General features: G+C 44.0%; 2 protein-coding genes across 2 annotated transcripts; one reads left to right on the top strand and one right to left on the bottom strand.

Moving 5' to 3' along the window:
• Positions 1–90: 90 nt before the first annotated feature.
• On the bottom strand, positions 91–1,745 carry Pdw03_5399 (Heat shock protein DnaJ, N-terminal; the record flags this gene model as incomplete). The annotated part of the gene is made up of 2 exons (XM_014683428.1): positions 91–1,576; positions 1,633–1,745. 2 exons carry the CDS (start codon positions 1,743–1,745, stop codon positions 91–93), a joined length of 1,599 nt encoding a protein of 532 aa, XP_014538914.1.
• A 784-nt stretch (positions 1,746–2,529) lies between these two features.
• On the top strand, positions 2,530–4,096 carry Pdw03_5398 (Cyclin-like F-box; the record flags this gene model as incomplete). The annotated part of the gene is made up of 4 exons (XM_066101049.1): positions 2,530–2,603; positions 2,661–2,814; positions 2,869–3,872; positions 3,922–4,096. The coding sequence occupies 4 exons, from the start codon at positions 2,530–2,532 to the stop codon at positions 4,094–4,096; spliced, it is 1,407 nt and encodes a 468-aa protein (XP_065957989.1).
• Between the last annotated feature and the right edge of the window lie 11,180 nt (positions 4,097–15,276).

The raw sequence follows: 15,276 nt of genomic DNA, 5'->3' as shown, positions 1-15,276 counted from the left end.
CGGACTTGATGCAAAAAATTTTTTTTTTTAAAAAAAAGGCAGAAAAGAAAAGCAATGCAAAGCGGTAAATGAGCCTCAGTGATGTATTTACTAGTGTTTCCTCCCCTTTTTAGCAATAGACCTCAACAAGGGTTCTGCGTGGTCAAGGTCTCTAAGATGATCGAATAGTTTAGTCTTGGACGCGAAGTGAGCCTGGCAATTCGCACAAATGAAGGCCATGGGTTGATCCGCTTGCTTGGCGGCCCTTTTCGCCCGTTTCTGTTTGGCCTTGCCCAATTTGGGAGTTGGTGACTCCCCAGTGAGGCCCGAAAAGAGCGGATGACCAGAAGAATCTCCAGCACCTGTGGACAAATGATCCATATCAGTGCGGAGCCTCGTCTCAACATATTCCCTGGAGGCATAATCGTCGTCGTGCGAAGACGTTGGGGTATCTGGCTCGGAAAGGGGAGTTGTTTCCTCTAGACCATGCGAACTTTTTCGGTCATCAGCGGGAACGTCGTGACTCTGCACAGAGGCATTTACTTCCAGTTCGACATCTGAGGCAGCAGAAACCTCAACTTTCCCGTCATCGACCCCGAGAGGGTTAGTTGTAACTGCATTTATACTCGATTCATCAGCGGATTCCAAATCCAACTCGTGGTTCTGCATTCGCATCTCCCGGCACAGCTGTTTGACTGCCTTCAAGTGCTTCTTGCTACGTTCGTGTGCCTCGAACTGCTTCTGGCTTTTGAAATACTTGTGACATGCCACACATTCAAAACTCTCGACTTCACTTTCTTCGCTGCTCTCCTGGTCGTCATCTGCCACTGGTTGCTCTGATTGGGCCCACTCGGGGAGGATATGATCCCGCATTTTAGCTTGATTCACAGCTCGTGATCTTGCAGCCTGTGCAGCCACAGACTGGCGGAGGGTTTCTTGGCGTTGAGCTTCACTTTGGGCATTGACTTTATACCGCGGATCACGTTTCTTGACAAAAGCTACGAGGGACCTGACAGCATCGTTGAATTCTCGGATGCCTTCCTCCCGAAGACGCCTGTTCTCTCTTTCCATCATTCGCCGCACCCGACGATCAGGCGCTTCAGAATAACGATGAGCATCTTTCCATGCGAACGACTTTTGGGTGGAGAATCCGGTCCAGGTAGCATAGAAGGGCCGTACAACGGTCTCGAAATCATCGTTACCAGATCCGAATGATGGGTATTCAACAGGATCTTGATTCTCCCACCGACAGGCCAATCTTTCTTCCAGCACGAGCTGTTCGAATTGCTCTCGCAAACCACCAAAGAATCCGGTTGGGGAATCAGAGAATTCCATTCGAGGACTGAACTTCGAAAAGAGTCTGAGGACATCTTCGGCTGTTGTAATCCGAACGTTGTACGAGTGTTGATCATCGGTATTTCCGTTGGTCCCTAAAAATGCATCGCTATGGGAGTCGTACCATGCTCGTTCCTGAGGATCTGCCAGTACTTCGTAGGCAGATTGGATTTCGGCAAACAGCTTGGTAGCCTCATCAACATTCCCATAATTTCGATCTGGGTGCAATACGAGAGCTTTTCTTCGATATGCTTTTTTGATCCTGCGGCAGGCAAGTTTTCAGTAAATGTCCATAATCGCATATCCATGCGAACTGACTCATCATTTGTTGCATCGCGGGTTACACCAAGCAGCTCGTAATAGTCGGTCTTCTGGTCTAATTTTTCCAAAGCGCTCGAGCTAGACTGACTAGTGGAATGAAATTGGCCCATCGCGTGGAAGAGAGGGAGAGAACGGGGGGGAGTGTGGCGAATACCGCAATAATCGCCGGCGGTTGTTTTGAAGCAACTTTTTGTATTTTAGTAATTCATTGCAAACATCCCAAGTAGATTACTAGAACGGTAAAACAAGAATACTGTTTACAGGTTTCCATAAGCAGAAGAATTGAAGAACGGAAGGGAAAAAAAAAAACATTCCTACAATGAAGTTCAAGGCTTGGCGTTTTTGATAAGGCGATAACAAAAGCGGGGAGAAACATCTCAATGCCTCAATGCTGGTATTTCCTGCTTTCCTACATGATCCTCTAACTTCCTGAAATAAGTTTTGATTTGGGTTTCTTCTCTTTTACTTATTGAGGAATGTAAAACGGCTATTCTTCTGTTCTGATTGCCCTCTCCTCTGTCTTCTTCCCCCATCATCATCAATCTTCCACTTTCAGGGATGGTTCGGTCTTTAATCCATCTTCCAGACGAGATACTGCATTCGATTCTATGTTATTCTTCTCCTCAATCCTGTGCTGCGGTCGAACAAACCAACCGTCGATTTCAAAATGTAACAAATGAGCATTTACTATGGCGTCACCATTGCCAGTCACATTACAGGTTCTGGGATGGGCGACATGAGATGCCCCGGAAGCTTGCCTGCCCAGTGAATTCAACCGATTGGAAAGCGCTCTTTGTCTTCAAGTATCAGGTTGATAGATCTGTCACTCGGCTTCTTGATAGTATTCTTGTTAGCCAGACCGGCCGGATCGAAAAGTTTCGCCGTGTTGTCAATATGGGGTACGATGCAAAGGATACTCTTTTGCGATGTAGCCTGATAGAGTCTGGGGAGGACCATTTGGCCAGAAGGTGGGCTACTGATTCTATGCAAGATGGCATGTGTTTCCCTTGAATTGACCACAAAAGGTACTATGCCCACGCGCTCTTGACTTGCCTGCATCGAAGCATTGCCATCCCAGAATGGGCGAAACTCAAACGCGGAGAACCTGTGTCACTCGACCGAGCCTTAGCCTGCTTTGATCTCTTTATACCCGAAAGTGGAACTGGGGATTTAGATGAAGTATGTCTTAATTCAGTTTATCCCCTCGACTTTTTTTTACCTGACCTGATCTAGATACGAGACTCTCTGGATGAGATCCTCAACCGCTTTGTCGCGTCTCACCCGGATCTTTACCTTCTCACCCCCCGTGAGAAAGCACTGGCCATAGCATCCTGGCTAGGAGCGAATAATCTTACGGGGATAAATCCAGAGCGAGAGTATCATGCTTTGGAGCATAACTTTCTAGGGCTGGCTCTAAAAGATCCAGGGCATAACTCTCTACCGTTGGTGTCAGCTGCGATATACTGCTTTGTTGCGCAGCGGGTGGGCCTAAACGCCCATCCTTGTGGATTTCCGTTCCATGTGCATGTGATCATCACCCCCCAGCTAGGCTCGGACATCAATGGTAACGCTTTGAGTGGAATGGAGCCAGGGGAGCCACTTTACTTGGATCCGTTTCGGGGTGCAAGAGAGACTGCTATCTCAAACCTGCGCAGCCAATTAACATTTCTGGGCATGTCCGACATGGATCAGACTGCAACTCTGAGTGAAGCATCGGCTTCAAGCGTTATCTTGCGCTGTGGTAAAAACGTATTGAACTCGATTCGCGTCGAACCTCGAAATCCGACCTCGCTTGCCCCCTCGATAAATGCTGTGAGCGCAAAATACGCAGCACTCTGGTCTGTGATGCTCCTGTCAGGTGATTCGAGGCCGATGGATCTACGCCATCAGTTACCATGGCTCATGGACCTGTTCGCGACAGACTTTCCTTGTGATATATTTCTAATCGAGCAGCATATCGCTCCTCTGTTTCGTGGGCTGTTCGAGCATGAGCACATACTAGAGAGCCTTCATGTGATGAGGGCTGTGGATGAGATCCCAAAACAGGTTCGGAGGCGAACCGGTGGCAATGCAAATATACAATACAAGGTGGGCCAGATTTTCCGTCATCGTCGCTATCATTACGAGGCTATTATCACCGGCTGGGACTCGGAATGTGGTGCCGGCGAACAGTGGATGAGAAGAATGGGTATTGATCGATTAGAAGCTGGCAGACACCAGAGCTTCTATCATGTGCTGTGGGTGGTTTTTTGCTTGTGTCCTCTTCTTGGCTAACAGTAAACATAGCGTGGCAGATCGAAGTGTCCGATATGTGGCTGAGGAGAATATTGGAATAATTCTGCCTCACTTCACTCAACTGCCGAGTAGTTTGACTGCCATTGCGGGTAAGCATTTCAAACGATGGGATGAGAGGGAGAGGAAGTTTGTTAGTAACATGAAGGATGAATACCCCGATGACTAGTTGAAAGAAATTCCGCTTTGTCAATATTGTTACTGGCTAGCTCATCCTGGGGGAAAAGCGCGCATATACTTTGGGAAGAGTTTGACTATGTTGTATATGCACACCCCTTAGCGCCATTTTTTACTATCTGCACACCTTTAGTCCTTTTTAGGTATAGCCTTTCTTGGCTAACCGCTTGTCATCATTTGTGTAATTTAATATGGTATCCGCTTAGTAAATGACACCCTCATCACCTGACTCTTGGCCACATATAACCCTGCACCAAAATCGGAGATCATGTGCCTGCTCCATAATTCACATCGCACAGTAAGAATTCCACCATACCATAATAAATTTTTGAAGCTATTCACAGATCTCATTATGGATCCTTACTATAATACTCCTCCCCTGCCTACCGAAGCATATGAACCATGGGAATCGCCTCCCCCGATCGACCGATTTGCCACCCCAGAAGAGGTCTTACCGAGCTCAACAAGTGGGCAGCTACCCTGGGGTTCTCGGGGAGCGAGGCAGTCAAACCAGGCCAGGAACATGTAAATTAAGTGATCAATAGCAGGATACAAAATGAGATCTGTGAATAGCTTCAAAAATTTATTATGGTGTCGTGGAATTGTTACTGTGCGATATGAATTGTGGAACAGGCACATGATCTCCGATTTTGATGCAGGGTTATATGTGGCCAAGAGTCAGGTGATGAGGGTGTCATTTACTAAGCGGATACCATATTAAATTACACAAATGATGACAAGCGGTTAGCCAAGAAAGGCTATACCTAAAAAGGACTAAAGGTGTGCAGATAGTAAAAAATGGCGCTAAGGGGTGTGCATATAGTTATTCTCCCAGTTTAATCTCTATATCTGCCCTCGATAAGGCAGATATTCGCACATAGGCTAAAAATGGTATAATGATATTCAAACATTAGCATTAGTATAGCCCTAAATCTACTATTGGGCTACTTACGAAGGGGAGCATTACTAGCTGAATGAACTACGCCGGCATTAATAAGGTTGACTATATGCTGGAATGTAACCTTGTCACTAGATCTCCTAACTCGATTTTCGCTATCAATTCCACCCCAATTTCAATCGATCTTGCTCATCGTCGTGCGTGTCACGCCGGCGAGGACCGTATACGAAAGATAGAGACTTTTGCTAATAGCGTTAAGCTAAAGAAAGGCGCCGGTGTCTCCTTTCCTTGTGTTCCATACATTAAGGGTAAGGGTTATACACTACCTTTTAGTAAGGAGAGATCTAATAGATTGAAACCTAGTGAATTCATTTATCTAGACGTCTAGGGACCAATTTCTATTCCTTCTGATAGTGGTAAGCATTACTTCGTGACATTTACGGATAATACCACTAGATTTATATAGCTTTATCTCTTAAAATCGCGCTCTTACGTCACTGAGGTTTATATCCAGTTAGAAACCTATCTCAAGACACAGTTTAACTACACTATCAAAAAGGTTCACGGCGATAATACGATAGAGCATAAACCACTGGCTACTTACGTTGCTAGCAAGGGGACAGTGTGGGACCCAACACCACCGTACACTAAGCAGCTTAACGGTGTCGCAGAGATCAAAAATCGTTATCTTATTGAACCGCTGGTAGCGATCATAGGTGAATACCAACTACCGAAATACCTTTAGGGCTTACTTCTTGGCGGTATCAATTACACCATAATTCGGCTTTATGCTTCGAAAATCGGCATATCTCCATACGAAGCTCTCTTCGGGAAGAAGCCTGATCTTTCTAACCTTCGAGTTCTTGGCTACCAATACTAGTTCTTGATTCCTAAAGAGAAGCGGAATACAAAGCTTAACCCCTATATAGAAGAAGCGAGATTGATCGCTTACGACCAAGGTGACAATTGCATCTTATACAATGTGCGTACGAAAAAGATTAAACGCTCACGATATATCATTTTCAATTAAAACCCTACTCCTACAAGTCTTCCGAATCCTACCTATGATCTCAATATTACTAGCACAAATCTACGGGGAAATCATTCGCAAGATCGTCACATTCCAATTGACTTTCTTCAAATTCAACCTTATCTTGACAATCCGTTTAACATTCAACCTAATTCTCCGCCCTCTCCTACGGTAGAGGACGATCCTGACAATACAGAGTAAAAAGGGCTCCGAATATTCTTAACCTAGCGAATCCAAGCACTCTTAAAAGAAGATCTCGCATACTCTTAGTCTAATTACCATTCGAATCCTAAACCCTACCTTCCTAAACCCTACCTTCCTAAACCCTATCTTATAAACCCCGATTCCTTCGAAATACAAGACGATGATGAAAGAGCGGGTAGCTTTGGTAGGACTGTAGAGGCACAACGGGAGGATACTAGTGCCCACTTTAACGTAGGTAAGCGAGGGACTCTCGTCGAGTCACAGCCTACTTCCCGGCAGGTTATCAATGAGGATACTCCCGAGGATATTCTTGAACACGATCGAGGACGAGCTCAAACGCCAATCAATTTCTCGCATATAGATCCTATCCTATTCCTGATAACAGAAGATAGGATAGGAGCTACGTTTTAACTCAGCCTATACAGCCCAATCAATGAGCAGCTACGCCGTTCAACAAGAATCAAGAAGCCAAGCCAAGCCTATCTCGATAGCCTTACTAACGTATTCGGTAAGCGAGCTGGCCACCCCAACCAACTTCTTAATTTAAAATGCATTTATCTCAACCAAAACGCCTTAAATTAAATATACTAAAATGATCTATCTAGCTAGGCATATATTAATCCTATGTGCTATTTCTCCACAACAACTACACTTTGGTGGGGCCCGTGTACGTGGTTGTAAAGCCGGCGAAGGGCTTCTTCGTGGAGGGGGAGGAGGCGCTTCAATTGATTCCACCGGCTCAGTAATCAATTGAGAAGCTTCTTGAACTGAAAGGCCTTCTTCAGCAGGTATCTGCCTCCGGGATCTAGTACGCTTTTGCTTCTGCTTCTCGTTGGCGGCGCGTAAATCCTTATTTCCTTTAGCGAGTAAGATAGCACCTTCAATTGTAAGACGGAAGCCTTTTACAAGCTGGTTTAATGCACGATCTGACGGGCTAGGTGGGCTTCGAGATCTTGTACGAAGTAAAGCTTTGTTTGATGAAGCTTGACGACGTAGTTCTTTCTCCATAAAGGGGGTTTTTGGGGTGAAATTCCGGCTTGATTCACTCCCCCGGCTGGCTGGGGGGGTTAGGCTTTGAAATCACTCGGTCGGGTGCAAATGGTACTAAACTAGCTGCTCCGAAGCGCCAATCCTCTATGAGGCTGTTTAAACATGAATTAATAAAGACTTTGCCTTTGAAAATTATACACGGAGGAAGCACCTACCTAGAAGCATTCGTACATTCATTCAACCACCGTCACCCATTCACGATTTCTAGGTTGTAAAACTGGCCTCCGACCGTAGTATTCACTCCTCGTAATAACATTCGCAGTCTTAGTCAATCCTATTACAAAATCAGTCTCATCAAAGTTATAGATATCATGAGGGTCGATTCCAAATTGAAGGATTGTCTTTTGAACCAAATCAAACCACTCCCCAATGATTTTAGGATCTTCGCATTTCGCACGCTCGTAGTTATATCGTTTTGAGAATCGGGAGGATAGGAGAGGATGCCGTTTCACGAAGTTATATACCTATTTCTCGCCGACCGAAAGAACCGGGGTAGTTCCACGCTTTTGAAGAAGAAGATCTGCCATTTCTTGTACCATAGAGGGCCGGGGAGGCTGATCCACGAGAATCCATAGAGAGGATCCATTTCTGAAGAGATTCCTCTCAGTATCGGTCAATTTATGAGATTGGCGCGAGAAATCGCGCGGTGTTGTATACCATTCAGGCGGGTAGAAAGGGTGGATCATGGGACGTTAAAACGGCGGGCCACTTCACGAATTGAAGAGATTTCTTGATTCTTAAAGGCCTGGATAGCTAGCAAGATCCTACCCTCCTGCTCTATTGAATTTCGAGAGGATTGAGTACGAATTGGTGGCATGGTGGGTAGTTTAACTAACTAAGATCTAATTCATGGACGCGTTTTGGTTGGGGTGGCCAGCTCGCTTACATGGCCAGCTCGCTTATCGAATACGTTAGTCGATCCTTCTTTAACATAAATGTCATTCAGTTCCTTACTAATTGTCCAGAGAGGATTATCGAACTATTCTCTACTACTACGGCTAAGCATACTGCTTCCACATTAACATCTAACGACGTTAGCTTTGAACCAAATGGCTAGGCACAAGCTATATCCTATATCGAAAATGATAAATAGCTAGTTGCTGCTCACAAAGAGCTACATCGTCACTTAGTAAACAACACCTAGAAGGTTATATCTCGCTCCAAAAGCAAGAAGAAACCGCTTACACTCCGCTAGGTGTTTAAAATCAAGCATAACGGTACCTACAAAGCATGACATATTGCTCGCGGCTTTCGACAAGTAAAGATCTAGATTTCTACGAAGTCTATGCTATTATCACTAAGCCTATATCTTTCAAGATCTTTATAACAATTACTACAGCAAAAGGCTAGCACATATATCATATTGACATTATTACGGCTTTTCTCTATACTAAACTAAAAGAGCCAATTGAAATTAAACTACGAGAGGGTCAGCGAGATAAATATCCTAACCACATTGGCCTACTCATAAAAAAGATCTATAGACTAAAACAAAGCCCCCGGGAGTGGTATTCGCTACTTTATAATATCTTGATATCAATAGGTTTCACACGAACTCAGTCGGATCATTCAATCTTTGTTAAACTAGGTAGTATACCGATTTATATTATTATAGTGTACGTCGAGAACTTACTAGTTCTTTCTCCGTCGGAGGATATAATTTAACATTTTAAAGATACTATTTCAAAGCACCTTAACGATACCTTTCAATCAATGTCCACTATACCGATCTTAACGGGATGATACATTTATCACAAGCTGACTATATTTATAAAATCCTTACCCGCTTTGGTCTCGAGAAGTGTAAACCAGTGGCTACCCCAATGGATAAAAAGCTACCACTACTCCCTTTTAAAGACACTGCGACGAAAGGATAGATCCTTGAATATCAAACCAAGGTCGGCACACTAATCTAGTCAAAGGTATCTACTAGGCCAGATATCTCATTTAATGTTATTAAGCTTGATAAGTATGCCAAAAATCTAGGTGAAACTCACTTCTAGCACTAAAAAGGGGTGTTTCGCCATCTTACTGGCACAAAGTTTCTTACGATTTCTTTCTCGCCAGAAATAGATCTAAATTTACGCTCAATGGTAGTTTCTGGCTACTGCGATGCTGACTAGGCAGGACCACATAGTGCGAAAGGACTTTCTAAATCTGGTTTCCTATTCAAGATGGCTAGTGGAGCAATTTCTTGGACCTCTAAGAAACAACCATATATTGCTCTCTCCACCACTAAAAGTGAATGCATTCCTGAAGCTCTAGCAGTACAAGAAGCAATTTAGTTAACTTAACTGCTTACAGAATTTGGGATTGAAGGTTTTCTTAGGAAGCCTATTCCTAATTTTTGCAGACAACAATGGAGCAATTGCTTTAGCATCAAATCCGGAGTTCCATGCGGCAACTAAACACATTGCCATTCGCTATCATCGACTTCGTGAAGAAGTCGCAGCTAGTAATATAGAATTCATAAAAATCTCGACAGCTAAAATGGCTGCCGACGGTCTCACAAAGCCTCTCGGAAAAACGATATTCAAGCGCTAGGTAACGCAGATGGGTCTAACAACCTACAAAAGCGACCTGTACTTTTAATTTTCGATTTACATACAAAAATGCGGGTTATTTCTATTTCATAGAGAAGAAGGGTCTTTTGCTATTCAGGACAACTATGTACTAGTCGTGGGGGGTATTAGAAGTCAAATAACTTCTTTGTTTGCTCCTAGTACTTAGTCTAGCTAAACCTGTAGATAGCTTCTCTCTTCTATAACCCATCCAGAGATCTCCAGTTTCATCTACAGCTTTATTTATAGACTGAGTATCATCTCTCTCAAAGCTACGTACAGAGTAAAGTAGGTGGGATATAACCTCGATTTATAATGGTATCCCGCCGGTTATAACGATCTGGGAGGACTGCCGGAAGTTTCCGCCTTATTAAAAGTTTGCACTATTTATCTAACGTAGTAGGTAGGACCTCATTAAGGTTCCTATCTCGTAGGTTTCTTTCTTTCTTTCTTTCTTTCTCTATACTTTATTCTCGTTGAAATACACTTTTTTTTAAAGAATTAGCTAGTAACATAATACTAACTAAGTACCACTTTCATTTCCAATAAAGCAGTACGAATTTATAGACCATCATTGTGATTAGTTTCGGTCTAGCTTTACCCCACTTTCGTTCCTTGGCATCGTATAAGACAAGACCTAAACTGAACCCGAACCCGAACTTAATATCTAACCAGTCAAAATGGTCGGATCGAAGAGATACCTGACGAACCGTGGCAAGCAACCGGTTACTGATTTGCCTAAAGATAAAGGAGAATCCGTTAAGTAGGAGATTATCGCTGCCCTCGACCCAAATACCCCGACCCCCGAACCGTAGAGACTAGTTGATACTAGTGAATGTAATAAAGAAGATCACGCTGGAGAAGGTTCCTCTATACGTGCACGATTGTAGAAGACTCCGACTCGTGAACGGTTTCACGAGCTCGCCCACGAGTACCAGAACTTAAAGAAAGTCTAGGAATTAGAGGACAAAGTGATAGTCCTCTATTCTGATAAGATTGGAACCGAGATTATCATCGAGTCGCTTATATAGGAGCGAGATAAGGTGATTGCTTATCGAGACATTATAGTTCGTGAGAAGGGTAATCTTATATTCTATCTCGTGAATTTATAGAACCAAGCTAGTGCACCGATGATAGAGGCCACCGCGACCCGAAAGACTACGAAGATACCGGACGCTCCGATATTTAGCGACAGTAAAGAAGTTCGATTTAAGATATAGGAAACCGTGATCCGATAGAAACTCGAAGCGAATACCGACTACTACCCGTTGCTAGTATATCTTAAGCTCTATATATAGGGTCGTTACGAAGGTAAGGCTTAGTTATATATTGTACCCTAAATAAGTTCTAAGTCGAGTAACCCCTATATAGATGCTAAGGATATAATCGTCTACCTAAAGACTATCTTCGCGAATCCGAATCGACGTGCTAAAGCCTACACTGTATACTATAAATTAATAATTAAGCTAAAGAATAGCTTCACTAACTTTCTCGCCGAGTTTATGTAGCTTGCTAAAGAGGCTGCCGTAATTAAAGAAAACCGTAAGCGTGATCTATACTCGAAGCTACTATACGTACTCTAGAGCTAGGTAAGAGTTTGACTATTTGCACACCCTTAGCGTCATTTTTTGCTATCTGTACACCTTAAGTTCTTTTTAGGTATAGGCTTTCTCAGCCAACCATTTGTCATCACTTGTGTTATTTAATATGGTATCCGCATAGTAAATGACACCCTCATCACCTGACTCTTGGCCACATATAACCCTATATCAAAATGCTTATCGGAGATCATGTGCCTGCTCCACAATTCATATCGCACAGTAACAATTAATGTTTGAAGCTATTCATAATAGATCTCATTTTGTGTATAATACTGCTATTGATCACTTAATTTACATGTTCCTGGCCTGGTTTGACTGCCTCGCTCCCCGATAACCCCCCGAGAACCCCAGGGTAGCTACCCACTTAATGAGCTCGGTAAGGCCTCTTCAAGGGTGGCAATTCGGTCGATCGGGGGAGGCGATTCCCATGGTTCATATGCTTCGGTAGGTAAGGGAGGAGTATTTAGTAAGGATCCATAATGACATCTATAAATAGCTTCAAAAAATTTATTATGGTATGGTGGAATTGTTACTGTGCGATGTGAATTGTGGAGCAGGCACATGATCTCCGATAAGCATTTTGATATAGGGTTATATATGGCCGGCCAAGAGTCAGGTGATGAGGGTGTCATTTACTATGCGGATACCATATTAAATAACACAACTGATGACAAACGGTTGGCTGAGAAAGCCTATACCTAAAAAGGACTTAAGGTGTACAGATAGCAAAAAATGACGCTAAGGGGGTGTGCAAATGGTCAAACTCTTTTTTTAAGCTATTCCTAGATCGTGTCCCTATCTTTGAAGGTTCCATCTTCGAAGGCTCAATTTTAAAAGCTATTTAGAGATCTCATTATGGATCCTTACTATAATTACCCCCCCTACATACCAAAGCATATAAACCGTGGGAATCGCCTCCCCCGATCGACCGATTTGCCACCCCAGAAGAGGCCTTACCGAGCTCATTAAGTGGGTAGCTACCCTGGTGTTCTCGGTAGTACGCATACGTACTAAACCGCAGAGAAAGCAATGGCTAAAATGCAACCTAACAGCACCAACGCGAGCCCCTATCCCGGAAGAAAAGAGCCAGCGGAAGCGGTTTCGTCTAGCGACAACATACGAATTCAATGGCACCCTTTCTCCCCTTCCTTGTGGTACTTAGCTACTACAGATGCATAGCATAACGCACATACATGCGCCCCGGCATATATCGACCTTTCGTATACACCATCGGTTCGAAACATCTCGCATTGAGCCGGTTTTGACACCTTAGCTTCAACAAGGTACTACCAACCGTCACATTCTTAGCGGGGTAGACCAATCTACCGAAATATAGGGTATAGAATCATCTCTACGGCCCAAAGATATCGCCAATATTCGTGCAAATCTCCAGCGCGAATTCCTTGGTGGTCTTACTCCTATACAGGCCTTGCTCGCTAAACTTCCTATGGACAAGGGATGGATCGTTAGGTATAAAGTTAATACCTATGATAACTCTCTCTAGTGTCTATTCATGGTTTATCGCACGAGTCTCGAGTAGACTTCCGCAAAGCTCGAAAAGCCCGAAACCCGCCCGACTCGACCCTCAAAAGGGTCGGGTTTCGGGCCTATCCCCAAAGGTCGCAGCGGGCTTCGGGCTTTTGGTTTGGGCCCACAGCTCGGATGGGGGGGGGCCCCCGAGCCCCCCCTTCGACTAAACAATGCAAACATGCCGATTTCTCGTGACTGCACAAATAATGCAGGAATTCCCGGTAAATTTGAGTATTTCGATTACATCGTTCACTTCAAATTCAATAAATTATTGATTTGTTCAAGCATATATTAAAGTATTGTGATCAATTTCAGTGTAAACTAATGAGACTGACACACATCATCCTCTACATGCTTCCTTTTCCTCCCTGACATACGTGGCTGAGTACTATAACTTGGCAATGGAGGATCGCCAGCATCATTATCACCAGTATTATCATCATCAACATCAAACAAACCCCTAGAAATCTCAGGCTGTTCTTCTGTATCACTGATCTGTTCAAATTCAACATCATCAAGCTTATCGTCCTTTTCCTCTCTCAGTGCTTCGATCTCATTCAGAGAGAAGAATCGTTCAAGCTCCTTTGCCTCGTGTAATTCAAGGTCAAATCTTGATGTACAAAGGAATAGCATTAACTCTTCAATAGTCTCAGCCTTCATACGACCGCGGCGATAATGGCAAATATCGCGAGCAGTGTTAAACAATCGTTCCACACCTGCACCAGTTGCTGGAATTGTAAGAATATCCCGCGCAAGCGAAGCAATCGCAGGAAAACGGCTATGGTTCTCTCGCCAAAAGGGTAGCGGCTCGGAATCAACGACATCTATATAAAATCAGCAACCGTTATTTATCGAAATAAGACTTGAAGAAGAGTATAACTTACCACCATCAAGATACTGGGTTATCTCGTCGCCAACCGGCTTCGCTTTGGGACTCTTTGGTCGAAGTAGATTATGAAGAGCTGTGCTTGGCCTTGATCCGGGAGAAGAGACTGTTAGGCCTTGACTAGTAGCTTGACGCTCTGCGTAAATATGATCACGATCATGATCTGTCTGCGAATAGTACTCATCAAGCTTCAATCGACCAGCCTCAAGGGATGAAAGCATCTGTTGTTTCCATGGGACATGCTTTCGTTGAAGCTGCTTGATAGACTTCTCAAGGTGCTCAAACAACATATTGTAGATCTGGAATACTAGATGTGCAGTCACATCTCGAGTCTTTGAAAGCGCAAGAGTATATTCATAGAATGGCTTTGTGAGACAAAGAAGGTAATTGATCTGGCGCCATTCATCGTTGTCAAGTGCCATCTCCTCGCAGTTGTAGTCTGTGCAGAATGTACCAAGGAAATCACGGAGTCTCTTTGCCCGGCGAAGCATGAGAAACGTCGAGTTCCACCTAGTCTTCACATCCTGAAGTGGCATAAGTGCCTGCTCTGAGGGCTGAAGACTAACGAATGATTCGCGACGTTGGGGACTAGCCCGGATATAAACAGCAAGATACCGTACCTTGTTCAAGGTATGAGATATACTGCGGTTTTCGCTTTGGGCATTTGCTTTCGCGAGTATTGATTGGCGATCAGACCATTTGGTCTCAGTTGTATCATTCTGAGGGACTGCTTTCAAGCGATCAAGAAGTTGGTTCAGACTCAATTGGATAACATGTGCAAGACAGGGTATTCGGATAACATGAATATCGCTCGACAAGGCCTGTTGTAGCGAGTCAACAAGGGTCTTATTGTTCGATGCATTATCCGGAGTTATCCCAAACACACGATCCTGGATGTTATGATCAGCAAGTATCTCTAAGAGAACACTACTTAGATTAGCTCCAGGGTGAGTACCTTCAAGGGGTTTAAACCCAAGAAGCACCTCCCGGTAGGACCAATCAATGTCAATAAAATAGCCAGTGATTGCCATAAATGCCTGTCCGAATGGTGAAGTCCAGCAATCCAATGCAATTGAGATTTTGGCATCTGCTGGAAGCAGTTTGAGTGTAGAATGTTGGCGTTCTTTAACACGAGCAGATAGTCGACGTCGAACGGTATCAGCAGAGGGGATAGATGGGAGGCTTGGGGCCGAGTGTGCTTGTGATATTATCCGTCGAAACGTTGGATGTTCGATAAGGTGAAAGGGAAGTCGATTGATCGTGATAAACTGTAATGGATTATCCTCCCAAGCTGCCTCGGAGAATGGCTCTCGGATAGTATTATCCTATTTCAATAATATGAGTGGTACGAATTGTACTAAAGGGATATCCATACTGTTGACTGAATAAACCTATCGAGTCCCCCTCGTTGC

This window comes from Penicillium digitatum, chromosome 6, assembly GCF_016767815.1.
Source record: "Penicillium digitatum chromosome 6, complete sequence".
In the NCBI taxonomy this organism is placed as follows: domain Eukaryota; kingdom Fungi; phylum Ascomycota; class Eurotiomycetes; order Eurotiales; family Aspergillaceae; genus Penicillium; species Penicillium digitatum.
The sequence above is the reverse complement of the archived record's forward strand: the minus strand, read 5'-3'. Positions and strand labels throughout refer to the sequence as shown.